Source organism: Mastacembelus armatus, chromosome 9 (assembly GCF_900324485.2).
Source record: "Mastacembelus armatus chromosome 9, fMasArm1.2, whole genome shotgun sequence".
In the NCBI taxonomy this organism is placed as follows: Eukaryota; Metazoa; Chordata; class Actinopteri; order Synbranchiformes; family Mastacembelidae; genus Mastacembelus; species Mastacembelus armatus.
Genome location: NC_046641.1, coordinates 23,856,088 through 23,883,841, shown reverse-complemented (window position 1 = coordinate 23,883,841; position 27,754 = coordinate 23,856,088). Strand labels below are relative to the sequence as shown.

Here is a 27,754-nt window from a genome sequence, read left to right as displayed (position 1 = left end):
AATTAATAAGTAAAATGACCTCTAAACTGAAGTGATACTAAATACTTCTACTTCACTAAAGTTCATTCTACTTATCACTGCCTACAACTACATACAATTAATGCTGAAACCATTAGTCGATGGAAAGAAAATACACTGCCAACTATTATGACAGTTACGTCATTTTTATGTAAAAATCACATTGTTCCAGATTTAAAAATGTGACTTTGAAGTAAACTGTGGTTTGGCAATGAAGACCACATGAATTTCCATGAAGTACAAGAAAGCACAATAATTCTGCAGCTCTGTTTCCCTGAAAGTAACATTTACGAACTTAAATTGTGTGAATTTTGTGGATCAGCTGCAGGAATTTTATCTTAATGCCACAGTTAAAGATAGTGTTAAAGAGAAAACCGCTTAGAAATGGAAAAGATCTCAACCACACTGGCAATCAAAACTGTCGAACACCCACAGCATCAACCTTTATTTTTTAAATCAAAGAATCTGCAGCTAATTGACACATGCTGACGTGAAACAGGAAAACTCATTATTTGACCGCAGAGGACGCTGATGCATGACGTCCTCAGGGGAAAAACAACATTAGCAGCAGCGACACACATTTCTGGCTCTGTTTTGATCTCCTTTCTTTCCGCCGTCACCCCATTGGCCTATTTGTTGTGGCAAAGCCTGCCGGGGTCAGCCGGGGTCACGGCAAGGGGAGGGAGCCGGGGTTGATGCCGTCAAACCCACTATAAAGCCGAACGGTGCCTCCCTAGCCTCTTGCGGGGCCAAGTTACAAAGCTCTCCGTCAGCCTCCATTCACACGCCTGGTTTACATTAAACGGACACATGTGGTCTTTGTTTTGAGACGTGCGGCCGACACAAACCCATAACCAGCCAAGAGAAATGGATTTTTCAGGCGCTGGATTTAGGTTAAACTTTGTTCTGGGCCAGCGTTTCACTCTAAACAGGGAGCCTCGTAATGACAGGAAGCCTCACTGCCATGATGAGTAGAGACAGATATGCTGTTTCAGCTCGAACTTATATAACACATGTCAGAGTGTTACAGCTGCACGTCGCCATAAAAAGGACTTTTCTGTCCACGGTGGAGATTTATACTCCATGTTCTGGGACAATGCCTAAGTGTTGAGCTCAGGGGCACGTGCTGGGTGATGGACACATTAACTACAGCAGGAATCAAGCCTGCAACCTTGTTTTTATATCACTGGACACCCTGTTATACTCTGCAACGCTTTCAGTCAGCAGATGCAGTGGCCCAGTTGTCATGGAAATGTAGATGTTAAATATTTTCCTGATCATTTTATCCATGTTGGCTTAAAGGTTGAGGTTCAAAGTTCATTCCTGACCTTGGTAGCCATTACAAGGTCCATTTGGTAGGTATTCTGGAGCTCTTCGTGGATCATATTGCATGAACTTTATCCGTTTTTGTAGATTTAGGTCTTCAGGAACCAATGGGATTTGGCCTTGGCCCTGGTAAGGAGAGGAAGTGGGTGTAGGATTCGTTGACAATCATCTAGAATAAAGACTGCATGAGCCTTTTTTGAGGTTTGAGGTGAAAGATCCTTTACATCTCAATATGTTCCAGCTGCAGCTCATTTTCCTCCTTCATGGGACTTCATCTGCTGCCATTAAATCTTCTAAAATTCAGGAAACACTTCACAAAAAGCACGATAACGCATTCAGTAACCATGGTGGAAACTCATATCAGGGGAGTATTGTGTTACACTCTGCTACACTTCAATCACCTGAGACCAACAGGAAGATTTTTCTCACTTCACTGGGCGTCACCAAGCATGAACAGTGATCTGCAGGAACACACACAGTCACTCGTGTTCAAACAATGGGACCAAAATCACAGGTTAGTTTCCAGTTTTTGCTAAGATGTCCCACGTCGGGACAAGTTCCAAGCCAAGGCTTACATTTTGTCTTTCGAGAACAAACAAGTAATAAGGTGCCAAAGCATAACTTCTCCTGCAGATCATGCAACACAACTGTCTGCTGTCGGGACACCGGAGGAACTGATCTGCTGCACTTTGTAATGTAATCTTTGGGCTCAGGGGGAAATTCAAGTCATTCCAAGTTCCTGTGAAGTCACAAATCACTGGTGTTAACATTTAAGATTCACGCTTCGGTTTTGTCATGTTTAGTCTAAAAGGAACCAGATTTGTCATGAAACTTAAAAGAACAGCTTAAATTTTTAAGAGTATTCACTTTCGTGTGGCGTATTAGACAAGAAGACCAGTACCAGTCTGTCAGTAAGGGCCAGCAGGAACGAACTCTGCAGCTGGATTTTTATTTATTAGATTTATTTTTTATTTACGTATGTACTTATTCTTTCTTTTCATGGCTCATAGGCTTCTTTCATGTGTTATTTTGAACATATGTGTGTGTTTGCATTAATTATTAACTATCATCAGAGTCCAGCTGCAGATCATCTCCTCTCATTCTACACAGAAACAAATTTATTATAAAACCACTTAGCTATCAAACTAGAAAGTGGACCATGTTGTTTTTGGTGACAGACGTGTTCATTTTAAAAGTGGAGGTCAACCCAAGATCTTTCCATCTAAATCTCAGCAAAAAAGCAAATAAGCACAAAATGTCAAACTATTCCTTTAATCCACAGCACAGCAGCTGCAGGAATCAAACCTGCACACAAGCTTGAGTCTCCAACTCTCATGTTACTATCACATCCGAGTACTGAAATGAAATTTTATGAATACAATCTCAAGTTTGTGGGGACATGTGAGCAGAGGTGTTGACGAGCAGCCCTCATCACACACATGCAAACACCAATTCAGCGTTAGTCCACTGGAATGCCACGCTGTGCACTTTTGTTGTGCGCCTTTTTTTATGGTTTTTGCATTTTTATCAAAAGGAAAACACCGACCTCCATCGTGATAATCTGCACGTGATAAACAGGCCGAGGCCTCCATTCACATCGCACCAACAGCTGCTGCTTCAGGACCAGATGGAAACCACAGAATCCTTTTATCTGAAAGGATCTTCAGCTTGAGTTCACCTGGAAGAAGAGATGGTCAAAGAAGGATTAGATGTTGCCCTGGAGCTAACTTGCAGCTGTCAGACTGGGGTAATTATTACACAGATAAGGGTGTTCATGTCAGATTTTTAAAAAATCTGCACATGTATACTTAGTAGTAAATGTACACATGACAGGCTGAAATACTAAGTAGGACAAAGTGTTAATTCTTCATGTAGAGAATCCTCTCCAGAGGTTTTTATGCCAGTATGACGACTGTAGAGTAAAGCAGCCATCTTATGTTAAAATGATCAAACATGGTTTAAAAACTGTCCCCAACAGAGACGCAGTGACTTTGTGTGTGTTTTTGGATCTGCAGTATTTTTATTTTACAGTTTCAAACTACTTTCCTTAGGATGTTGTGTGAAACTCCAGCGTTTCCCTGCACCGGTGTCACTCAGATGCCGATCGCTGTTCATTTATTGGATCTGGCTGGGACTTTCATCCTGATTTTGAAGCGTCTAATCAACAGCTGTTGTCATGCGCTGGAACACTAGCCGCTCTTGTAAAAATACCAAGAAGGGGAATATATCGGTGCCATCTGCGGGGAACTGGAGATAGCTTGTTTATATAGCTCACATGATGAGGACGGCCAGGGCAGCGCAGGTTACGTTAGAGTGGAAAGAGCAGTTTGAAGTCTGCTCTCCTTAGACAATAAAGAGTTTATGGAAAGTTCAGAGTGACTGAAATAAGGAGATCAACAACACTCACCTCAGACACAGCAGAGCGGAGTTTAAGCCACGAACATTTGTCGGCTGCCTGCCTGAAGCACAAACAAATACACCGAGCTATCAAATAAAAGGTCTTTCATTCGTATAGAGCATTTGTCCTAATCGTTCATTCTTAGTGGCTCTTAAAGGTGTTTTCAGGTGATAAGAGGTTGTGGAGCATCAGTCACATCAGCCCCGTTATCTGCTCTCAGACCAGTGTCACAGAGAAAACCCTAGAAATAATAATAATAATAATAATAATAATAATGAACTTGAAGAGCTAAATCAGAGTCTGACTGACATTTGAACAATCCAGTGATCAGCTTCAGCATTAGTTTTCCTCTGTGTGTAACACATCTGCATGCACTAACATTAATTACAGTCAATGAGTAGTTTCACCTTCTTATAAAGCTTTTCCCCCTTTTCTCTTTCATTGCACTGATGTGATAACAGGCCTGATGTGGTGTGGAGCAATTCCTTTATGAGGCCTCTTTTTCATGTCCAATACCCTTCAGAACCCTGACAGCCATTACACACCACTGCCAAGCTCTTTGCTGCTATTTGTGGTTATAATTATAGAAATGATCTCAAACTGACTCACTGAACGTTTTTCTTGCACAAAGGGAAGGAGGAGGGTCAGAATCCTCCAGTGGGTCCGACTGGGGAGCAGCTGCAAAAATACATCATCAGACCACTTCCCTTTTTGTTTGACTCTTACACTAATTGACTTTGTTTCTGGGAGTGAGGTGAGCAGCTTGTTTTATTTAAAGCTGCAGGGAGAAGGTGGTTAGCCTAGCTCAGCACACCCTGTTAAGTTAAGGATTGTTGGATCGTTGGACCGTGATGGTCCAAAGGCCCCAAACAACCAGTTGTTGAAACAAGAGTTTGAGCAGATGAACGAAGCCAGAATCCACAGAACCATGGACCCAATCAGACTGACTTCTTCTTCTACTGTTCTATTTCCTGCAGAGTGAACTCTTCACAGCAGGTGGAGCCACTTTGCTCATGTCAGAAAGTTTATTCTGAAGCTGTAAACACAGATCTGATCAGATCAGCAGTTAAGGTGGAACCTGATCAGGATGATTTCAGTCAGTTGTGTCTGTTTCTGATTCTTGTGCTTGTCTTTGTGGGTCTCTTTCTGGAAGTCTCATTTAAAGACCAGGTGGCCCCTGTGCCCAGTGGAGCCACTGACCAATCCATCCACCTGTCCAGCTCATTAATTATCACTTCATGTCTTGTTTCTTCAATGTCAGGAGCCTACTGGTGTTTGCTTCAGCTGTAGGTTGGGAGTGAGCAGCCTACACTGGTGGACATGCTCTGGGATGTTTCCAGTATTTTTTAATTTCTCAGAGTGAATCTTACTTTCTAAGAACTATAATGATTTTATTCTTTTCAGGGTCATTTATGCCATGAGATAAAAAAAAAACTCTGCTTCTTAGGCTGAGTAAATTATTTTCAAACCCATCTAAAGTTCTGTTTATAGAAATATGGTCTGCTCAGTAAGAAAAAGAGAGAATAAAAATAAAATGCAGTCTAAGTCTTTATCTTAACACTTAACACTTGTGTTGACTTGGCTGTGTTGTGTTGTTATAACTCTGTTATTACACAGTTAATGCAGTGTCGTGGTGTCTATGGTGTTTAGAATGGGACACTGTGAATATTAAATGCAGAGAATATGAATAATATGAGAGAAAACACCAAATTCATCATCTGATCTAAGTTCACGGGCGCACGGCAGAGAAAGGGTTAAGAGTCACATGGTAGCGGGTGGTATTATCGGCACTGGGCTGTAAAAAAAAAGTGTGGATGGGAGGAAAAAAACTGCAGAGAACAAAGAAATCAGAGTGTATTTAAGGAGAAGTCGCTCGGATCCTGCAGCCGTGTGACTCCCGGCACTGCGCACCGCACACAGCTGCGCCAGAACCAGCCTCCCTGTGCACCTACGGCGGTGAGGATGCGGACTTCTCTGATCGTGTGCTGCTGCGTCTTGGCGCTGCAATGCCTCCGGAGCACGCTTTGTCTTCCAGTGCGGGGATCCAGCAGGTACAAAGTGGCACCGGTGAGTTGGAGGACGCTTTTCTTTTTTTTTCCATCTGAGTCGATGCACCGAAGAGAAAAGTTCTGTTCTGGCGCACAAAGAGTCGCGCTGGCTCAGCTTTGACACTGTTGCATGGGAGAAGATTCATTCATTTGCATTTTAATCTGCAGTGTTGACTCCATTCGTTCTCCTGCTGCAGGTGGCTCCAGGAGCCCTTTGACGCGCACGCATCCGTGCACAGCAGTTTGTAGATCTTTGGAGCAGAATTAGTCACTTTGCTGCAAAACAGCTAGTGTCCACCTGATTGCATGAAGAGTTAGTTTTAAGGGGAAGTCCATTTGGGCTTTTTTTGCAGTTACAAGTGCAGCCTGTCGTCTTTACACGCGCGCACACGCACGCCCTTACCCCGGAATCATCAGGACCAAAGTCACTTATGTAGTAATTAAGACAATGGCTGTTTTACAGGGCACAGGCACTGACCTGTCACTGCAATTAACCCTGAGCTGCTCTGACTTTGAAGAAATTACCATCATCGTCTGCTCAGCAGCAGCGGAAGCAGCAGCCGAACCTGAGGTCCTCTCCTCTGCATACATGCAGGATGAGGGTCCAGTGTTGTGGCCTCAGTGCAGCCAGGCCACATCCCTGGGGAGAGAAAGAGGAAAAAATAACTAAAGGGTGCTGCAGGGCAGGAAGCAGTAATAACAGGTCCCAGAGGCATTTTGTCAACAACACCATAAAAGAGAGGGGTCCTCCATATGGACCCGGCTCCATATGGACCCGGCATGGCGGCGTCAGGGGCACGCGTTACACTGCTGCACTCACCGTCAGGGTCGTGTTTTATGGCTCTTTCATATTCATCTGTCATGTTTATCCACCTTGTAGTCTGAGCCTGTTGTTTCACACATCTGCCCGTAGGCTGCAGCTCATTGGTTCATGTCTCCTATTCTAATAGTTCTGCTGTGATTTGGGGCTTTTGTCATGTTTACTCCACCGTCAATTTACATTTCTCCTGTAGTCTTCACTCTATCAAGTTACAACTTCCTGGAGCAAACATTTGAACTCTATTTACACAAAGTAGGCTGGTTCAGCCTGCATGCGTTTCACAGGAATGTCCTGTTTACAGGTACACAGAAAAATAAGTCCACTTTCAAAACAAGCAGGCAGCTCAGATAAGCAGCAGCAGGGAACAATGTGACGTTACTGAGAAGTCCTGAAATTACAGAGAAGAATGCCACTGTTGTGATTTTTAGGGATGATTGCAGATTACTGTTGGAGCCTGGTGTGCACATTAAGTCATTGTTGCTCCTGAAGGATGAGCTGACTACAGAACAGGCTGATGCTGAGATGGTTTCTGTATGAAACCAACCACGTGAGACCACCTCACGCTTTCCACGTCCACATGTCCGCACAAATTTGATCATCCAACAAAGTGCTCGAGGGTCTGAACTGATTCTGATTCCAAACTTTGGGGAGCGGGGGGTCCATGGATCAGGTAAAACAGAAAACAACATAGTTTTTCATAACTTCCTGAAACATCCCACCCACTTACAGGTGCCACTGTAAATATAATCAGTGTTATTCCCCTCAGCTGCCTGTGGCTTAATGTTGGGCCCATCAGTGTATTTCTCCACCAGAAACATGCATTTGAGTCCAAGTGGAGCTGATTTTAGTTCCTGCTGAACAGGGAGAGAGAGAACAAGACACATGAGAAACTACACAACCTTTGCCATGTGGCTTTCACACACAAGTGGAAAGACTGAGAGGAGGAAGAGGGAAGACCTGTGCCACACAGAGACCACACTTGGCTGGTCAGGATGCAACATGTGGTTCGTTGCGTCCGTGCTGCAAGAATTTCACCTGATCGACCGGTTCCCAAACCGAAGGTCAGGACCCCCACGACGAGTCACAAGATAAATTCGACAGGTCGTGAGATGATTAACAGAAACAGGAAGACAGATTTTCCTCTAGAACTTCCTGAAAGAGAAGAATATTCTTCAGATGGTTCTGGGCACACCTGGCGATGAGGTTGCTTCACTTGCAGGACTCACAAGCCAAAATGTTTAACAAGTAGTGACCTACTGTGACACATTCCCCATCCCAGGGAGCAAATTGTCACGGAACAGATGCTGCCATAAAGATCGGCTCACGTGAGATTTCGTGCCTCCATTGTGTTGATTTATTAGCATCCCCACAGTGTTCCTGCATACTTCTAATGCTTCTCCGCAGATTAGTTCACAGTAATCAGAAACCACGCTATTGCAGTGTTATGACACGTCTTTGGCAACGCTGCGGTGATGTGTCGTGTTGTAAACCAGGTCTCCACACACGAAAAATGATTCTTTTCTAGCAGCACACTGTCAGTATTGTGTTGCACCTGTGATGACAACTTTGTTGTGTCTGCCAGTGTTTTCACTGGGAAGTCTAATCTGTAGTTTTCAATTTGCTTTCCCATTGTTGACAAAAGAGTGAGTGATTACACAGGCCTGGACAGGCCTCGGGGTCTGAGGCATTTGGGGCAGCAGGATACACAAAGTGGCTCCTGTAATGGAGGTGGGGGGGGGCAGATAACCGAGTATTGCTTTTCTCACTAAAACCCGAGTCCCTGGGTTTACGTTTCTGTTTTGTCCCATCATGCCGATGTCTTCGAACGCGGTGATTGGTCAGGAACCATGAGAGCGTGGGTGACATCAGAGCCCGCCTGGGTTCCCATCGAGCAGATCTGGGTCACAGCTGCACCGGGCTGCGAGTGGCCGATTAGACGCAACGGGGGTGCTGGGGGCAGTTAAAAGGTACACGCAGCCCTCCTGCATAAAGTTAATTAGATGCTTTTCTTCTTCGGGAGGAGTCGGGGCCTCGGCCTAAATCCTTCATTCCTTCATTAACAAGCCGAGAGGAGGGGAGCGGGGCAGCCTGCAGCTGATATATTCACAGCTCAGGGGCCTCATTTCTAAAACTCTGCATGCTCAACGCCTCCACACACATTTCCCTTTATAAATCAAATTCAGCTGGAACTTCGTGTGCACTTTGGCGAGCCTCTTATTCAACATTAACCAGGAATTGTTAGAGCAGTGGTACAAACAGGGGAGCAGCATCTGTTAATGCAACAACAGGACAATGTCCAAAAGTCATGGAAATGCTAATCCCACTCAGTCTAAATACATTTATCTTATTTAACAGTAGCCAAACAACAAGACGTCTCTACTTCTCCATGTGCTCCAGCTGGAAGGAGCCAAACAGCCTGAACACATGTTGGTGTGAACCTACAGAAAAGTACCTTCGTCTTCTAACTGTGACCTGTACTAATAATTAAAATAGTTACAGCTAATTATAAAATGTAATAGATACATGAGACAGTTAAGGTGAAAAACCTGAGGGCTCTGTGTCCATTGAAGTAAAGCGAAGGGACCAGTTCGATTTGTAAACACCAGCTGTGACCTCAGGTGGGACCTAATGGTCCAGTTAATACTGAGCTTTTGGATTAACCAGCGCCCCCTTGAAGAAAACAAACTTGTGTTACCTGGAAAGAGTAACTGCGACGTCCTCGCTGACCTTTTGGCTCGAGTCTTATCGCCGTTCATCCGTCTCTGTCTCTCTCTGCTGAATCAAATAACATCAAAACTGTAAGAAAGACAACGTTACATGGGAAGCAGCACGAGCCGCCTGGTAACTATTACTCCCCTGGGGGGACGTGCTGTCATTAATTAATCACAATCAGCCATGAAATCAGCAGTTTCAGTTTTCCAGCAGCTACTTAGACTGATGATCTGTAAGTCTGAGGTCTCAGAGGAAGAGGGGTTTTTGTGCCAGGAAAGATAAGAGATCCCCAGATGTTTATATCACCTTCCACTGCCTGGTGTCTGTGATTCTCTGATGATAGCTGGGATTAGGAGAGTACGAAGCGAGATAACGAGGGATATGTTGATGAAACATCGTACACCCCCCCTGCTATCTGCCACAATAAACCCCCTCTCACTGTAAGCAACCCTTTGTCTGCGTTTTTCAATGAGAGCACACCCTTCAAATTGAAACTTTATCTGTCTCCTCAAGTAAACACTCACTTATGACTTATTTCCTACCATCCGGATTCATACCAGGCTGAGGAAAAAGCCTCTGAGTTTACCAGCGACTCATTTTCCTGCTGTGGAGCAGCTTCTTAGTATTTTCTTATAGTCCTAACACTTTCTACTCAGCTCCAGGTCCTTTGGTTTCTAACTCAATGATTAGTTTCCTGACAGGAACAGAGCCAGCACTGTTTCTGATTCCTCGTGTCTTTTGTCTCAGGCTGCATTTGTTTGCCAGGGACTATTTTCAGCAGCGGATTAATCCACACGCCGTCTAGTGAGTATTAGTAGCAGCACACAATACTTGTTAGTAGGAGACATTTACTGTAGGTCTGGAACTGTTTGTATTAATCACATGATCAAATATATCACACCGTATCGTTGAGCAGCAGCCTGAGCGGCTAATGATGATCAGATCATTCACAGAAAAGTACCACGGTGTGAAAATAAGCAAACACAAAGAATCAGCGGTAACATGTTGGTTTCACATTCAGTGTTTGTGGGCTTTTACCTGAAAGGTAGATAGAGAAGAAAAACAAGAAACATTCAAAGACAGAATGAAAATGTAGTGAGGGGAAGGTAAAAAGCAAGTACCAGAAATACCTACAACAACTGTACTGGGCTTAATTACTGCAGTTTTTAGGTACAGTACTTGAGTTGCCTGTAATTTCAATTTAAGAGTCTTTCTCTGTGGGCGGACTTGAAGTTGGACTCAGTCTAAGGTTTCTTGGTCTAAACGAGCTGTGAAGGTCCTGACTGTGTCCTGGAACCCTGCAGGGTCTGGGTCGTGTCGAGCTACAGCCCAGGGACCCGGGGGGTGTGGGTGGGGAGGCTCCAGGTACAGACATGTCTCTGTGTTGTCTCCGAATACCACAGTCAGATCCCCGTCCACGGCTGCTCACGCATCTTGTCATCACTGAAACCAGAAGCTCGATGTGTTCATACATGTAACGGATGCCCCCCCCCCATCACCACCTCCAAGACCACAACCACCCCCATCACAAACTGCTTCACATGTTCCCGGCATGAAGGAGCCCCCACGAGGCCTTCGGGCTCGCTTTGTGTCTCATCGCCGACTTCTTGCACTCTCAGCAAAAAGTGACAGACAGATTTTCCCGAGGGGTTTTTCTTTTTTTTTTCTTTTCTTCCTCCAACTTCGTCACAAAGTCTCCTGACAGGATTTGCATTGTCTGCTCTGAAATTACACGTGAACATGCAAGTCGGCCACAAAACTGAGTCACTGACCTGGAATCATCTGGGCGTGATTGCAAACAAACCCTTCAGCTTTCTTTTACAGCTGCGCTGTAGATTTAAAACAAACACATGAAGCTGTGGAGAAACTGCAAAAACCCATCAGTCTTCTCACTGCTGCCCGGCCTGACACAATGAACCATGTTCCAAACCTCATTTGACTTTAACCTTGAACTGCGATGTGGATCCTGTTGGGAATCAGGATCCACATCATCACGTTAAGGAATTTACTCTGTTGTGGAGTCAGACAGGTCAAACAGTCCATTTAGCATGCAGGCGGGAGGGGGTGAGTCCTAAAACCACTTCAGGCAGCTTCAGTCTAAACTGTGGGGACAGGGAGTCCAACATCACAGCAAACACCAGTCAGGCTGCTGAGCAACGTTTCGTCACCAGCAAAACCACAGCATCGCTTGTTTGCTCCTAATTGACTTGCGTTTACGTTAATCTGACAAAGGGTGAACTTCTGCCCCAGACCCCCAGACCCCCAGACCCCCAGACCCTCAGGGGCCACTGAACACCCAGGTCAATTATTGTCACTAAACTTGTGGACTTATGTCAAAATCTGGGTTAAGAGTTTAATATTATATATGTAAGTAAAACAACACCAATGGACCCAAATAAGACGCTGTGGCAGCACAGGAGAACTGCTGGTCTCCACAGGAACCTGGTGGTGACACTGCCTTTGGTGTGACTGAATATGGTTCACATGTTTGTAGTGGTGCACTCACGCGTGCATGAGAGACAAAGGCCTCACTAGCTGGATCAAACTCCACCAGGCCCTTTGAGCCGTGAGGATAGACGTGAAGAAACACAAAGAGGGGGGATGACAAAAGTCTAGGGACGACCCCGGTGTGAAGCTCCTCTAAGAACTACATACCTTAAAGCTTCTGTTTGCATTTGTGCCGCCAGCAGTAACATAAGCTGGCCCACAGTTGGTAACTTGAGAGAAAATGCCTGTGAACATTTCACTTAGACTCGTTAAAAGGTCTTTGAGTTCCCTTTGTCATGTGGAGGCTCGATAAAGCCTGAACATCAGGTCAGAGGTTTTGGCTAATCCATATTTGTAAAACTGGCTCAGTGTTCGAGACGTCAACACACTGTGGTCATTTCTGTGAACTATGAAAGCTCCTCTGGTCCAAAAACACCTAAAAATCCCCACTTCATCTTCTGCAGAGATGATCTGGTGGGGCCTGTGGAGGGTGAAGAAACAGAGGCTGACCCTGCTGGTTATATTTTCCATCATCATCATCATCATGTCTCTACTGCAGGAGAGCAGAAAACAGCACAGAGCTCAGACCTCCACAGAGTCCAGACTCTTAAACAAAGCTGAAGACGGAGCAGTTTCTCTGGGCGTGTGTTTGAAAGGTCTTGGCAGCGCGGTTTAGTCCCTTCATAACAACACTAACAAGCCGTGTAAAGAAAAGCTGTAGGACACGAGCAGAAACTTCCCTCCCTAATGTGAGTTAGTGCTTTGTGCGACAAAATAAGCAGGTGGACTCTCCTTTAAACAACATGGACTGCAGGAGGTGTTTGTTCTGCGATCATGACCCATCAGTCACTGGGTTTCTGCAGTCTGGAGCACATTCCATGAATCACGCTGGGTTTTGTTCCCTATTACCTACAACAACGACACAGTTTGAGCCCTGCAGGGCTGAGGCTTGTTTCAAAACACCAAAGACATGATCATGACCTCACTCAGACCAACGTCAACGTTAGACTGTTGAACATTTCTACGTGTTTTATATCTTACAGCGAGGTTTTGCAGGTTTAGGACATGGGGTTTGGTAAAACCGGTGCCACAGTCAGGGATTTAATTTTGTGTGGAAGTTGATCCCTCTGAGCTGATTTCTTGTCACAGCAGAGAAGCCTCCGTTTGACGGATAAAACAATGGGCTTCTTTTACTAAACATGTGCAAACTATTTCATCCCTGCACTTTTTCAGTTTAGCAGAATTAGGTTAATGATGTAAATGAGCACAGCTGCTACAGCGTACAGGGCCCAGACCTCAAGATAAACGTTTGTTGCAGTTTTGTGTCTCTTATTTTTCCTATTTAACATCTCCAAGCTCTTTTGCATGGGTTTACTTTGGTTTTCAGTTGCTTTGCATGTCTCTGTGGTCATTTTGGTCTATGGCTCACTTGTTTTTGTCTTTGCAGTCACTTTGTGTCTCCTGTTGCTGATTTAGCATGTTTGTTCGATCCTTTTTTACTCAGCACATGGCTCTTTTTTTGTTGTTTGATTGACTATAAGAAATGCTAACAGTCACTTCATACAGGCGCTCAGGTCCAGGGGCCCCTGACCTCTTTGGCCCCTGGCCCTGTGCCTGCTAGGCCTGTTCAGCGATCCATCCATACCTGATTCAAACGTCCAGACTGGAAGGTGGAGAGAACAGCTATGGTTGGGGAAGTGGAAGTGAAAGGATGCCTTATAAGCTCTTCAAAAGCTGATAAGAACTCATGGATACCACAACAGTTCAAAAGAACTTTATCAGGAGAGAGGTCAGGCATGCTGTGGTGGTCTTGCAGGATTATGTAAGAGAAGCTGTGGGAAAATTCATAGGATGTGATGATAGATAATTTGGCTCATCTCTGCACAGCGTATTGATAGCGTCTTTTCCCTCAGGTTGTTCTTTGCAGCAGCGGAAAAAGGAAATGCACATAATTTAGTGATAGGAGAACACCCAAAGGCTACAGTGGGTGCTGAGCTGCAGGCGTGGTCTGGCTCAGAGGCCGAGGTCCGAGCACGGTGAGGAGATGCAGGAGGGTTGGCGCTCCTCTGTAATTTGCTTCTGTGGAAATGAGCAGGGTCATTTCCTCTGGGGTGTTAACGATAATGGGACACACTGGGACCGACTCTTTTCTGAAACTGGGGCAAATACGTGGCTTTGTGACCTGGTTGTGTGGCGTCATTAAGCTCAGAGCTCAAAGTGGATTCAGAGTGAAGCCTCATATCCAGTCAGCTAAAGTCTGCTAAACCTTTGAGCTGAAGAGGAGTGAAGAAGAAGAAGGTGCTGCATCGTCCTTCTGTATTGTAATGTCATGGCTCCATATGTCTTTGTCAGCCCGTTAGCTCAGTGAGCTAAAAAAGCTGTTGCGGCTCATTAGCACTGGCATGTTTCTGAAACATCCATGTGTCTAGAACATTACAGGGCTTTGCTTTTCAGTCCCTGGTGTCCGACCTTTCCTTGGTAAAGTTTTGCTTCTGTGCATTTTTGCTTTTTCCTTTTCCACGTCTTTTTGTTCTTCCTTTCTTATGTGTCGAAAAGACAAAATCATTTTCTGATTTAGAGACGATAAGATCACGCAGCATGAATCTTTTAAATTATTTGCATGTTACATCTCCTGAGCTGTGTTGTGGTTCCAGGTTTCTGAAAAGTTCCCCGACCTGAAGAAGACAGGAGGAGTTCCTCACGCTCAGGACTATGAAGTGAGTTTGTCAAACAACGCCTCGAACACGTGGAACCGACCTCGCTGCGGCGTACCGGACTACCCTGTGCAGAGAAAGACGCATTTCCGGGGACAACACCGCCACAGACGCTTCGTCCTGTACGGAGGACGCTTGGACAAGACAGACCTCACCTACAGGTACTGATCTGCAGAGTTACATACACAAATACTCTTATCAGTGGTTTATGTATTTACGTGAACACGTTGAAGAAAAACACGCTGGTCCATTAGGAATATTTTAAATTTAGAACATTCCCTGTAGTCATCCTAAAACTCCAAAATCAAAAAATAGAAAATATAATTATTAAAAAATAAAATAAATTTGTGATGAACTTAGAAGACATGAGGCAGTAGGCAGCAGCTGCTTCCAGACAAAGAGCTCTAAAGCCCAGAGCCAGAGGAGGAGGAGACCAAAACCAGAGCTAAAAGAGAAGGAACACTGCTTGTTGTGTCTCTGCTGCAAAACAAAACAAAACAGGCATCAGAGGTTTGAAAGACTTCATGTTACTAAAGTTGATAAGAGATGAGCATTTCTGACTGTGTTGCAGGCAGAATCAATTAGGTCTTAGACATAATGAATGATGAGCTTGAGGGAAAAAAGGAAAATGGGACGTTTTATTTACTTACTTGAAAATAAAGTCTTAAAATCATGATCGTGGAAAGGGAGGTGCTGCTTTTCTTTCATCTGAGACCTTGGCACCAGAGTCTGCCAGTCGTCTGCTGGCTGCTGCCTCTGTGTCTGTGTCTCCTGGGGTCCCTCTCATTGTAGTCATTCTTTAAGGTAACAGTATATTGAGACAGGCAGGGAGAAGAAGAAGGGGGGTATGTGCATAGGGCTTTTCTTATCAGCACCAGCCACAGACTAATAAGATTCTTCTGGATCGGACCCACAAAGCACTGACGATGACAACTGAGAGTGATGTGGTTAACCAGGGTCACGGCAACAATCTGCAACGTCAAATCGTACGTCTGCAGGACCCGCTGCTTTTTTTGTCCTTGTAAATAACTAAAGTACGAGTGCTGAAAGAGTGCAGCCACACTAATGAGTCCCTGTTTACTTTTTAGTTAGAAGGCAGCGTTTCGAGCGTGTGGAGCAGGTTTTGGCGACACGTGAAGTCACGGGGGCTCAGCCTGGTTTACCCGTGTTAATGGCTGCTAACAAAAGTGAAAAGAAGCTCTGAGGTGGCTGCAAAACCTCAAGGGATCGAGCTTGTTATGGTTCAGTCACAGCTGGGGAGTCAGACCGAACAAGGTTTTATTTACATTTTTATCTGCTGGAAAAACATTCGTGATTTTCAACAGAACCAACAGGGAATGTGTCCTAGTAACAGTACTGCTGTACTTACCTTATATACTTCTGATTTGAAGTACTTTATATACTGCTGGGTAGCTGACGTTAACTACCTTATATACTTCTAATTTGAAGTACTTTATGTACCGCTGGGTAGCTGACGTTAACTACCTTATATACTTCTGATTTGAAGTACTTTATATACCGCTGGGTAGCTGACGTTAACTACCTTATATACTTCTAATTTGAAGTACTTTATGTACCGCTGGGTAGCTGACGTTAACTACCTTATATACTTCTGATTTGAAGTACTTTATATACCGCTGGGTAGCTGACGTTAACTACCTTATGTACTTCTAATTTGAAGTACTTTATATACCGCTGGGTAGCTGACGTTAACCACCTTATATACTTCTAATTTGAAGTACTTTATGTACCGCTGGGTAGCTGACGTTAACTACCTTATATACTTCTAATTTGAAGTACTTTATGTACCGCTGGGTAGCTGACGTTAACTACCTTATATACTTCTAATTTGAAGTACTTTATATACCGCTGGGTAGCTGACGTTAACTACCTTATATACTTCTAATTTGAAGTACTTTATATACCGCTGGGTAGCTGATGTTAACTACCTTATATACTTCTAATTTGAAGTACTTTATATACCACTGGGTAGCTGACGTTAACTACCTTATATACTTCTAATTTGAAGTACTTTATATACCGCTGGGTATCTTGGGAATTTCCCCCCAGGGATCAAGGAAAAAGTCCAAGGTTTGACTCTGACATGTAGTAAAGTCCAAGGATGAAGTAGCACAATATGGAAATACTCAAGTAAAGTACAAATACCTCAAAACTGGACTGTTTATATTTGTGATTAATTTGTAGTGAGGTAGGGAAGTAAAAAAAAAGAAGTGTTATCCTTAAAAACCTTTTTCAGTTGCAGCATGACAGACTTTAGTAAATAAAGTCTTATTGGAAAAACACACTATTTAGATTTCAAACTACATAAACAAATATTAAAGATGTCACGCTGTGACAAATGATGAGTAAACTTTGGTAAAACGTGTCGTTCATCTCCCTCTAAAATAATAAGCAGCTGTTGACACAGTCTGTAAAAATCTGTTGGAAATCCATCAAAAAGGACCAAAACCAATTTGTCCACGAGCACCAGCATCACCAGACCAGGCTGCACAACACAACATGTGTTTTGGATCAGAGCTGGGGGAAAACTACGAGTGCTGCCAGAGCAGATAGTAAAGACTGAGGGAAAGTGGATTCTCCAAAAAGGAAATTCTAACAGTTGATCCGAACGTCACAGACTGACGAGAACACAAAGGCTACAGGTGACACTTCTGTGCAAGAAAAAGAAGAGTAAAGCTTTAAAAGCTGCTTAAGCCTTAAATAAAACCTCAGTGTAATTATCTGGTAGAAGCTCAGCAATGTGGGTCAGATGAGTCACACTTAGAAAAATATCCCGTCATTAATCTACAGGGCGTTTGAGCGAGAGCTGATAAGATCAAAGATTTCAACCTGTGAACTTTGCACTGGGGAAAGTCCCCATGTGCAAAGCTGAGACACCGTTTGCTGCTGTGTTTTCACCCTGTGTGCAGAAATGCAACAAACAAACAGGGTGCAGGTGCTGCTTTTCTACACACCTGGCTTTAAACAGCCCAGAACCATCACGGCACAGCTCTCACACTGATGAGCGACAGGATTTTTATTGCTAGTGCCTCCTTAAATTAAGACCACACTTCCCATAAACCCCGCTGCTTCCTGTCCCTCTCGACCGTTCCTGCATGAAAACGACAGCAGCTAATAACAGCCAGTATAAATTCCTGCTCTGGACTGACAGCCTGTTTTTCTGTTTCGTGCCAGAAAATGCAGCGAATCCAAAGCCAGAAACCACAACAGCTCAGTTCAGTCCATCCTGAAAATGCTTGATACTGTTATGTCAGTAAGGCCCCAGGAGGACTAGCTGCCATAATTAACAAGTAACAACTGGTTAAAGTGCCAGAACGAACAGCCTGACACCTAAATCCACTTATTTCAGTATCGAGTTTGTGCTTTTAGTACAGATCTGGAATCAGGAGTCCGGATGTGTTTAGCTTAGCACAAAGACTGGAAGCAGAGGGAAACAGCTAGCCTGGCTCTGTCTGAAGTGCAGAAATCCACCTACCAACTGTGCTAAATCTCACAGGTTAACATGTTGTATCTTGTTTGCTTTGTCTTCACTGAAGCAAAACTTAAAACCACAGATACGCCAGGTTGCCAGGTTTAGTACCATTCTGCCACAACCAGAACCTGTGCCTCCCTGAGGCAACTGGCAACCCACGCTCTACCTGGAGAGGCTGCACACAGGAATCTTTTTCAGGGAACTATGTGCCAGATGGTTTCATGGCTGTGATCAGCTCAGAGCCAGAAAACAGTCCAGCAAATAAGCAGCTGTCATTTTTACACTTGTCCTTGTCCTTATCGGTGCTGGCAGGTGGACTCAGATGAGCTAAGATTAGCTGAGATAAGTCCACATGCTGGGACTACCTGTTCCCTTTCTACAAGTTATTCACCCCAGGACAGAGCAGCCAGAGCTGCTGCCCAGTCAGGTTTTGTATTTTACGATGGTAGGTATAAATAATACTACATTCACCCAGTACTTTGTGTTTGTACTGTGATGAGGAGGTTTCTCTTTCTTCAGTCCCTGGGGGGTTTTACCTGAAAGGAAAGGAGGGAGAGCCCGGGGGCGTCAGTAACAGCACACCTCCCTGCTGATCAGACGGCTCTAGGCGTCAGATTAGAGGGAGGCGTGCGAGGCCGTGCTCTGCTGCTGCTGCATCATGTGTATGTATCTGTGTGTGTGTGTGTGTGTGTGTGTGTGTGTGTGTGACACCTGCACGTGTCGTCTCCCGCAGGATCATCCGGTTTCCCTGGCAGATAAGCGAGGAAAAGGTTCGCCGCGTGTTTCGGGAAGCGCTGAAAATCTGGAGCGACGTCACCCCGCTCACCTTCACCGAGGTCCACAGCGGGGAGGCCGACATCCGCATCGACTTCAACAGGTGGGAGGCCCGAGGTGTAGAATGAGAAACCATCATGTCTGAGTCTGAACATTGGCTGTAAGTGGCATCAGAGCGACATGCAGGAGGTTACGAAGCTCAAATAGCATCTGAAAATGTTTCGTTCATTGTTAGGAAGATGACAGATAACAGAGCAAAAGAACTCTCTGCTGTTGTTGTCATGAGACAGATGTTTCAGCCTTAAACCACATTACGCTGCAGGTTGTTCTACCTTTCCAGTGTGACCAGGAAACATTTAGACATTATGAACACATTTATAAATTAAATCAAATTAAAAAAGAGGCGTCCACATCACAGCTGCTGTGAAACTGACTCAGACCTGACGTTCCCACAGTGTGAACAGGCCAAATCCAGATCAGATCTGGTCCACCTGCATATGTGGTCCTAGATCCGATTCCTGTCCGATGTGTGAGTGTGCGAGCTCCGTCAGAACGGTCAGATGGTCGTTTTAACGTCTCCGTCCTCTGCACACATCGCCTGTCGGCATCCTTCAGTGTGGGAAACATCAACATGGAGGAGGGGGGGCAGGGAGAGACCAGGACGCTTGGGTTTAATGAGAGATCTGTGTCAGCTTGGTTTGTTTATTCCTTCATGTTTTCCTCCTTTTATTATTCACAGCAGCCTTTGTTTGCCCTGCTGCATAAACACATCATCTAGTCAAGTCAAGTAGTTTTTATTCGTCATGTCAGTTCCCTGCAGGACAGACACGGTGCAACACGAGGTAGAGCCACACATTTCTAATAGATGTGGGAAACATGACAAACTGCTTCAGAACCGTGAGGCAGACCAATAAATTACAGATGTGTACAGATGTTGTGAACAATCCCATCTGTGCGTCTCACCATCACGGAAGAATCAGGAAATTGGAAACATGAGGAGGAGCGTGAAAAATGTTGTGTGAGGAAAAATGGGTCGGATGGAGAATTCATAAAATGTTTAATCTACAATGAATATTGTTGGGTTTAAATGTGTCAGGATGGGCTCTGGTAAACTGGGAGTTAATGTCCTTTTATTGATCGTTTAGTTAATCGATCTGCTTTTTCATGATGCTTGTTTACCTGCAGCAGCTGGATCATGTGTCCAGCTGAGACTTTTGTCTGTAAAGCAGGTTTTAAAGGTTTGATGTGCTGAGTGTCATCATGCTGGATTTATGCACCTGCAGGTACTGGCATGGAGACAACCTTCCCTTCGACGGCCCAGGTGGGATTCTTGCCCACGCCTTCTTCCCCAAAACACACCGACAGGGCGACATTCACTTTGACTATGATGAGTCGTGGACCCTCGGAAACCACATGGGTGAGTGTGGCGCAGATTCTACTTCTGATAATCCAGTCTAGGTTTTTGGAAACTGTTTGAACTTCCATTTCTTACTGTTTCACATTACATCACATAAACATCCATCCATCCATTATCTATACTGCTTATCAAGGGTCACAGGGGGCTGGAGCCAATCCCAGCATGCAGTGGGTGAGAGGCGGGTCCCCCCTGACACACAGAGACAGACACACACTCACATTCAATTTAGAGTCACCAACCAACATAACCTGCATGTGTTTGGACTGTGGGAGGAGAAAACCCACACAGACACAGGGACAACATGCAGACTCCACACAGAAAGGCCCCGGGTCCACCTGGGTTCAGACCCTAATCCTGACCTGCATGTGTTTGGACTGTGGGAGGAGAAAACCCACACAGACACAGGGACAACATGCAGACTCCACACAGAAAGGCCCCGGGTCCACCTGGGTTCAGACCCTAATCCTGACCTGCATGTGTTTGGACTGTGGGAGGAGAAAGCCCACACAGACACAGGGACAACATGCAGACTCCACACAGAAAGGCCCCGGGTCCACCTGGGTTCAGACCCTAATCCTGACCTGCATGTGTTTGGACTGTGGGAGGAGAAAACCCACACAGACACAGGGACAACATGCAGACTCCACACAGAAAGGCCCCGGGTCCACCTGGGTTCAGACCCTAATCCTGACCTGACCTGCATGTGTTTGGACTGTGGGAGGAGAAAACCCACACAGACACAGGGACAACATGCAGACTCCACACAGAAAGGCCCCGGGTCCACCTGGGTTCAGACCCTAATCCTGACCTGCATGTGTTTGGACTGTGGGAGGAGAAAACCCACACAGACACAGGGACAACATGCAGACTCCACACAGAAAGGCCCCGGGTCCACCTGGGTTCAGACCCTAATCCTGACATGCATGTGTTTGGACTGTGGGAGGAGAAAACCCACACAGACACAGGGACAACATGCAGACTCCACACAGAAGGTCTCAACTTCAGTGACAGGTCAGATGTGTCTGGAGGTTTATTAGGAGGTGCGTAGGGAAACAGGGAGGATATGAGTCAGTATGTTTTTAAACTCTCTGGGTGGTGTTGACACTGTATCGTCTCACCCAGAGTTGTTCTCAGACAACATTTTCAACCAGGTGTAATTTTGCATTTCTAATCTGCCCCACCTCCCACCTCCACCTTGCAGGCACAGACCTTCTCCAGGTTGCAGCCCATGAGTTCGGGCACGTCCTGGGCCTGCAGCACTCCCGCGTGCCAGGAGCCATCATGTCAGCATACTACTCCTTCTCCTACCCGCTGAGGCTGAGCGAGGACGACAAGCGAGGCATCCAGTACCTGTACGGAGCCCATCCACAGGTCCCGCCAACACAGCCACCACCTTCCACACCTCCACCACCTCCACCACCTCCACCACCTACCACACCTCCACCACCTCCTCCTCCTCCTCCGCCGTCGACTTTTCCTGTAACCTACCCAGAGAGCAACGAGATCGTCCCAGATGTGAGTGATGCAGCCTTTAACCACTGGGCATTACACAGAATTAGAAGAGTTTAAAGTGACACACATGCTGAAAATAACCTGTAATGTCAAAGGGGGAAAAAAATAAATATTCGATATTAAGTTAAGAACGAAAGGCTCTTAATAAGATTAGTCATCATAAAAATGCACTGTAGCGTGTCGCTCTGTGCCCCCACAGGATGAAACTGAAGCATCATGACGCTTAACGTTTTTAATGAAACAGCTGGAGGGATCATCCACCTCCATCCTCACGTCAGCACTTTCATTTGTGAAAACGAGATAAACCTCATGAAGGTCATGACCTGGGTTCAAACAGACCAGTGCAGACCTGACAGGACTCAGCATGAGACCTGATCTGATGGGGGATCTGAGGACCCAAACAGACCCAGGGATAATCAGACCTGAGTGAAAAACACATTCAAACTCAGCAGCAGCTTGATGTCCAATAATAAAGTTGATCGATTAGAAAGTAGTTTATGATGATAATAAGAATAATGTTCTAAGAATGTAAAAAACGACGTGATTCATATCTGTGAATCAAATTCCAAAACCCTGTAGGCGACTGACTTTCCTAAAACAATCCCAGCTTCATGTCCCTGGTCAGAACAAAAGTCCGGTGAAGTTCTCTGTCTCCCGTCTGCCTCTGTCTTAGATTCTTATCACGCGGCACCATCAGGTGTCTGATTGATCCCAGATTCACAGTGTGTAGGACAACAAGCCCATAACGTTCCCATCACGGTTCATGAAGAACTATTTTCAGGGGCAAGAAGAACCAGGAGTCCTACAGCAGGTTTATATTAAAAGCATCACCTGTATCCTCCCAAACACGCTGGCTCTTTCTGATAGAAATCTTCAATAAACAGCGTGTATGCTGTAGTTTCAGACAGGAACAGCTAGTGAGGCTTATTGATGGCTTTTTAATTGGTTTTTGAACAGAGCAGTAACCACAGAGAACGCTTGTTTGCAGGATCAAATCAATTTTATGGGCTTTATCCTTTAAGAGTCAGTGGTTTCTGTGGTTATAAGACACTTTATTATATTTTCAAGGCCCCCATTGATGAAACTACACCACATCAAACAGGAGTGTATTTTTGAACCACAGATGATGAATGAGGGTCAAAGACAAAAGTCATCTCTTGGGTCCCAGGGGCATTTCTCACAGAGCACACAGAGAAAAGGTTCCGCTCCAGATTTCTGTCTCGGAAAACCTGTAATTAAGAGGTTCCTCATTCCAATTCCTCATCGTGGCTTTGCAGCAATAAAAGCAAACTTTAGCTGAACGTTAAGAAGCACGAAAAACAAAGAAAAGGCTCATTAATACGCCAGCCCGCTGCAGGAAAACCTCTCACTACAAGTGATCTGTTTCCTTTCCAGCCCGACGTCTGCCACACGGACTTTGATGCCGTGTCCATGATCCGGGGAGAGCTGTTCTTCTTTAAGTCGGGCTACGTCTGGCGGATCAGGGACGGGCGTCTGGAGAGCGGTTACCCAGCGCTGGCGTCCCGTCACTGGAGGGGGATTCCTGACAGCATCGACGCCGCCTTTGAAGACAAGTCAGGGAATATCTGGTTCTTTCAAGGTGAGCCGCGAAGACGTTTGACCTGCTGTTATGTGGTTTTTGGTTTCATGTGAGCGTGAGATCACGGGAGGAGAAACCTCAAGATAATTGGACAGAGAGCATCATAAACTTTTAAGCAAGTTTAAATAGGTGTAAAAAGTTAATTACATACAGCAGTACTGTGATAATACTGCATTTAACTCTGTCCTGTGAATATTTCTACACGAGCTGAGGGCGAGGGAGTAAATGCAAATGGATTCTAGGGCCTTTTTCTTTGCTCTGTGTGAGTCACAGCTTACTTTGCTGCAGATCAACTGAATTCAGTGGGTAAATCTGTCTGGGCAGGTTAAAAGACTTTGTCAGAGCTGCTTCTCTTACCTCAGAGCCGGTGGGAGGAAAAACAGGTGCTGCAAAGGTAAACGTCTGATTTTGGTCGGCTGTTTTTTCTCAAATGCCGCTCTGACTGATCGCTCTGAAACCAGACATGAAAGAAGAACAGGGATCAGGTCGTAGCGATAAGGACATGAGGTTATATTCAACACAACCTGTTTAACGTCCTCCGCAGATGAGCAGTACTGGGTGTTCGATGCAGAGATGCCCATCAGGGGTCCAGAGTCCATCAGGAGTTTGGGTCTGTCTGTGTCCGGGATCCAGGCGGCGCTGCGCTGGGGCCACGACTCCAACTACAACACCTACTTCTTCAAGTCCGGCAGCTACTGGAGGTTCAGCCCCCGGGAGAACCGAGTTGAGTCCGCCTACCCGCGCAGCATGCAGGACTGGAGCGGCATCCCCAGCGACGTGGACGCTGCGTTCAGGGACATCTACGGTAAGGCCCAAAAACAACCACTGAGTAATATTAATGCCGAGGGGGGTTCAATTGACCTAATTTCACAAGATTTGCCCAGTGGTGCCTGGTTCCCACACAGTGACAGTGTTGTCCATCCTCCAGGATACGCTCACTTCATCCGAGGACGACAGTACTGGAAGTTCGACCCCGTTGGCATGAACTTTCTGGAGGGCTACCCTCGCTACATCGGCATGGATTTTTTTGGCTGTAGAAACGTCTGAGCCTCAGGTCAACAGTTTGTGGTTGTGTTTTGGACAATGAAGAGGAGTTTTTGGAACCAAGACGTTTGTATGTTCATACTGTGGGTTCATGAGATAAGAGGATCTCCTTTAATTCTGTTTATGCTTTACTCCACTTATTGATACTCAGATCAAGTTCACATTCTCAGGAAAACCAAGTCATGTTCCCTCAGACTTGGCAGCTCCTGCGCAGCTATACTCATATTTATTTTGCACATTCTGTCACCATTTGCCTGAGACCTGGGCCCCGTATTAATGTTAATGTGTGATACATGTGAACTGCACCGTTCTCACCTCTTTGTTCGAGCCTGAATTTGATTTTGGTTCACAGGCAGAACCAGCACAGACTGTTTTACTCCGTGGATGGACTTACTGATCCGTTTGTGTTCGTAGGGTGACATCTAACTTCCTTTAGCGGCTGCAGATAGCAGCAGGAGTTAGCATTTTGTCTGATACTGCAGCTTTAAACCCAGATAGCAAAGTTAAGTTCTTTCCTGCCAAGCTGACACACACTTATACAAACCAGAGCAGGAAAACAAAAAGTCGCATTAGTCCTTTAATTAAATATCAACTTCAGGGGTTTCACCCTGAAACGAGTCTCTCAGGCAGAACCTGACACTCACGATGCGTAGTGTCACAACAGTCGAGCACATTTTAGCTGAGTTTTCAGGAAATCTGCTGAAGAAACTGTAAATGTCAGCAAATATTAGGAGCTGGGTAGAAAATTGGAAGAGTTGCGCCCATTTTCCAGTCAGGTGCCGTTCGGCCGCTGGATAACCAGGTGCAAATCCTGGTTCCTGTTCGTTTCATGCATTAATTTGAGGAACAGCCTCCTCGTCGCTCCACACAGATGTAGATGCATCAGGTTTTCTCATCAGTGAGTGGAGTTTAAGTCAGGAGTCAGGATTTACTCTCTAAGTCTGTGGCCAGTGCACTTTTTCGCATTTTGTTTTTTTTACTACATGATTTTTTTCACCTTAGCCTTGCACAAAAGTTGTTTACAGTATTTCAACTTTTTCCCCATTCACTGATGTTCCCACTCATTTTTTATGCTTAAATTGAAAAGATGCATCAAACAGACGATGGAACAAAAACCACATGAGAATATGTGCGGCTGGTTTTTACCTTTAGCAGAGCAAAGACCTATTAAGGTTTGTATTTCAGGAAATAGAGCAACGATTTCAACAGGGAGGGAACATCTGACTTTTATTTTAAATCTGTCCTCTTGTAGTTTTCACGTTACTCCTAGTGTTGCTCTGTGTCAGGGTCTGTTGTGACTCTTTAACGTGATGCTGTGAAGCTCTTCAGCAGGAAAAGCTCCAGGGCGCCATCTAGAGTGCGACAGCCTCACCCTGCAGGTGATGCTTCCTCATCGATGAAGCTTTTGTTCATCTGAACCATGGTGCTCTGCTCGTGTTGGTCAGCGGGTCAGATTCAGGGGCGGCAGCAGGCGAGGAACAGCCGTCCTCAACGTGGTCGCTCCCAGAAACAGGCTGTTTTACTGAATTACTACAAGTTAGATTATTACATGCAAAGTACAAGTATCCATTTGAAGTACTTCAGTATTTCCGTTTTCTGCTACGTAAAGCTGCAAACTAATTTTACGTTGTCAGCTCAGCTGCCAATTAGTTTTCAATCAATTGATCGATCAGTTGGCATCTTAAACTGTATTGTTTTATAAGAGCATCAGTCCAAAGTTCAAAGGTTATCAGTGACGGTCACACAGACAAAGAAAAGAACTAAAAACAGCAAATATTTCACTTTTTGCTTCAAAATGTCAAATTAGTTGCTGTTCAACTAATCAACTAATCAATTAATCAGCTAATTGTTGCAGCTCTGAGGTTCTGTAGTTTTTACTCCTCTGCAATTATTTTCCAGCCAAAGTCACTGAAAACTTTGCAGTAAAAGTAAATCCATAGTACATATCTAACACATACTAGTCACCATAGTTAACTTAACTTCTTCTTCATTGACCCCTCACATTTACACATTGATCTAGAAGTAGTTCAGACTAGCTCCACCTCAAGCAGCTATCAGTATTAATAATGTCATCATTAAATACACGATAATGTGTCGGTCAGTCACACAGGACGTTTTACTGCAGAATGAGTACTTCTACTTTGATATTTGAAGCACATCTTGCTGGTAGTATTTCTGTACTTCAGTAGGACCATCCTCACTTTGTTTTATTGCTTTTAAGGGCCTGAAAAAGTCACGTTGCGACCTCTTTGTGGGTGCAGACACCCATGTTGAGAACCGCTACTCGTGTTGCTGTGTCTCCGGCTGCAGTACAGTCTCAGTACAGACTGTCGTGTTAGTTTTCAGTGCAGGACGCTGACGAACCATCACACTTTTCATCTGTCAGTCTGTTGTTTCTCGACTCAACTCACGTCAAGTATTAATCAATGAAAAAAAATATTTATACACAAACAACTTGGCAAAGGTTTCTTGTACATACAGGCCTTTGATTATTATTTTTGTTACTCATATTTAGCCTGTACCCTGTACATTGAAATGTATGAACTGCATTTTGTTTTCTTTCTAATAAAACCATAACCTTTTTCAACAAACTGCTGCACGTAGAGATTAGATCTATACCTATATAGATCTGTACCTATCTATACCTGTCTGTCTATATCTATCTATCTATATATCTATATCTGTCTATATCTATATATCTATATCTGTCTATATCTATATATCTATATCTGTCTATATCTATATATCTATATCTGTCTATATCTATATATCTATATCTCTATATCTGTCTATATCTATATCTCTATATCTGTCTATATCTATATCTCTATATCTGTCTATATCTATATATGTCTATATCTATATCTCTATATCTGTCTATATCTATATCTCTATATCTGTCTATATCTATATCTGTCTATATCTATATCTGTCTATATCTATATATCTATATCTGTCTATATCTATATCTGTCTATATCTGTCTATATCTATATATGTCTATATCTATATATCTATATCTCTATATCTATATATCTATATATCTATATCTGTCTATATCTATATATCTATATCTGTCTATATCTATATCTGTCTATATCTATCTATATCTCTATATCTGTCTATATCTATATCTCTATATCTGTCTATATCTATCTATATCTCTATATCTGTCTATATCTATATATCTATATCTGTCTATATCTATATCTGTCTATATCTGTCTATATCTATATCTGTCTATATCTGTCTATATCTATATATCTATATCTGTCTATATCTATATATCTATATCTCTATATCTGTCTATATCTATATCTCTATATCTGTCTATATCTATATATCTATATCTGTCTATATCTGTCTATATCTATATATGTCTATATCTATAT

The 27,754-nt window shown here is 44.3% G+C and overlaps 1 protein-coding gene across 1 annotated transcript; it reads left to right on the top strand.

Moving 5' to 3' along the window:
* The first annotated feature begins 5,521 nt into the window (after window positions 1-5,521).
* mmp11a (matrix metallopeptidase 11a) lies at window positions 5,522-26,954 on the top strand. Its single transcript, XM_026320665.2, has 8 exons — window positions 5,522-5,809; window positions 14,464-14,684; window positions 18,750-18,893; window positions 20,074-20,207; window positions 21,409-21,722; window positions 23,115-23,319; window positions 23,864-24,124; window positions 24,248-26,954. The coding sequence occupies exons 1-8, from the start codon at window positions 5,705-5,707 to the stop codon at window positions 24,364-24,366; spliced, it is 1,503 nt and encodes a 500-aa protein (XP_026176450.1). The 5' UTR covers window positions 5,522-5,704; the 3' UTR covers window positions 24,367-26,954.
* Window positions 26,955-27,754: the final 800 nt, after the last annotated feature.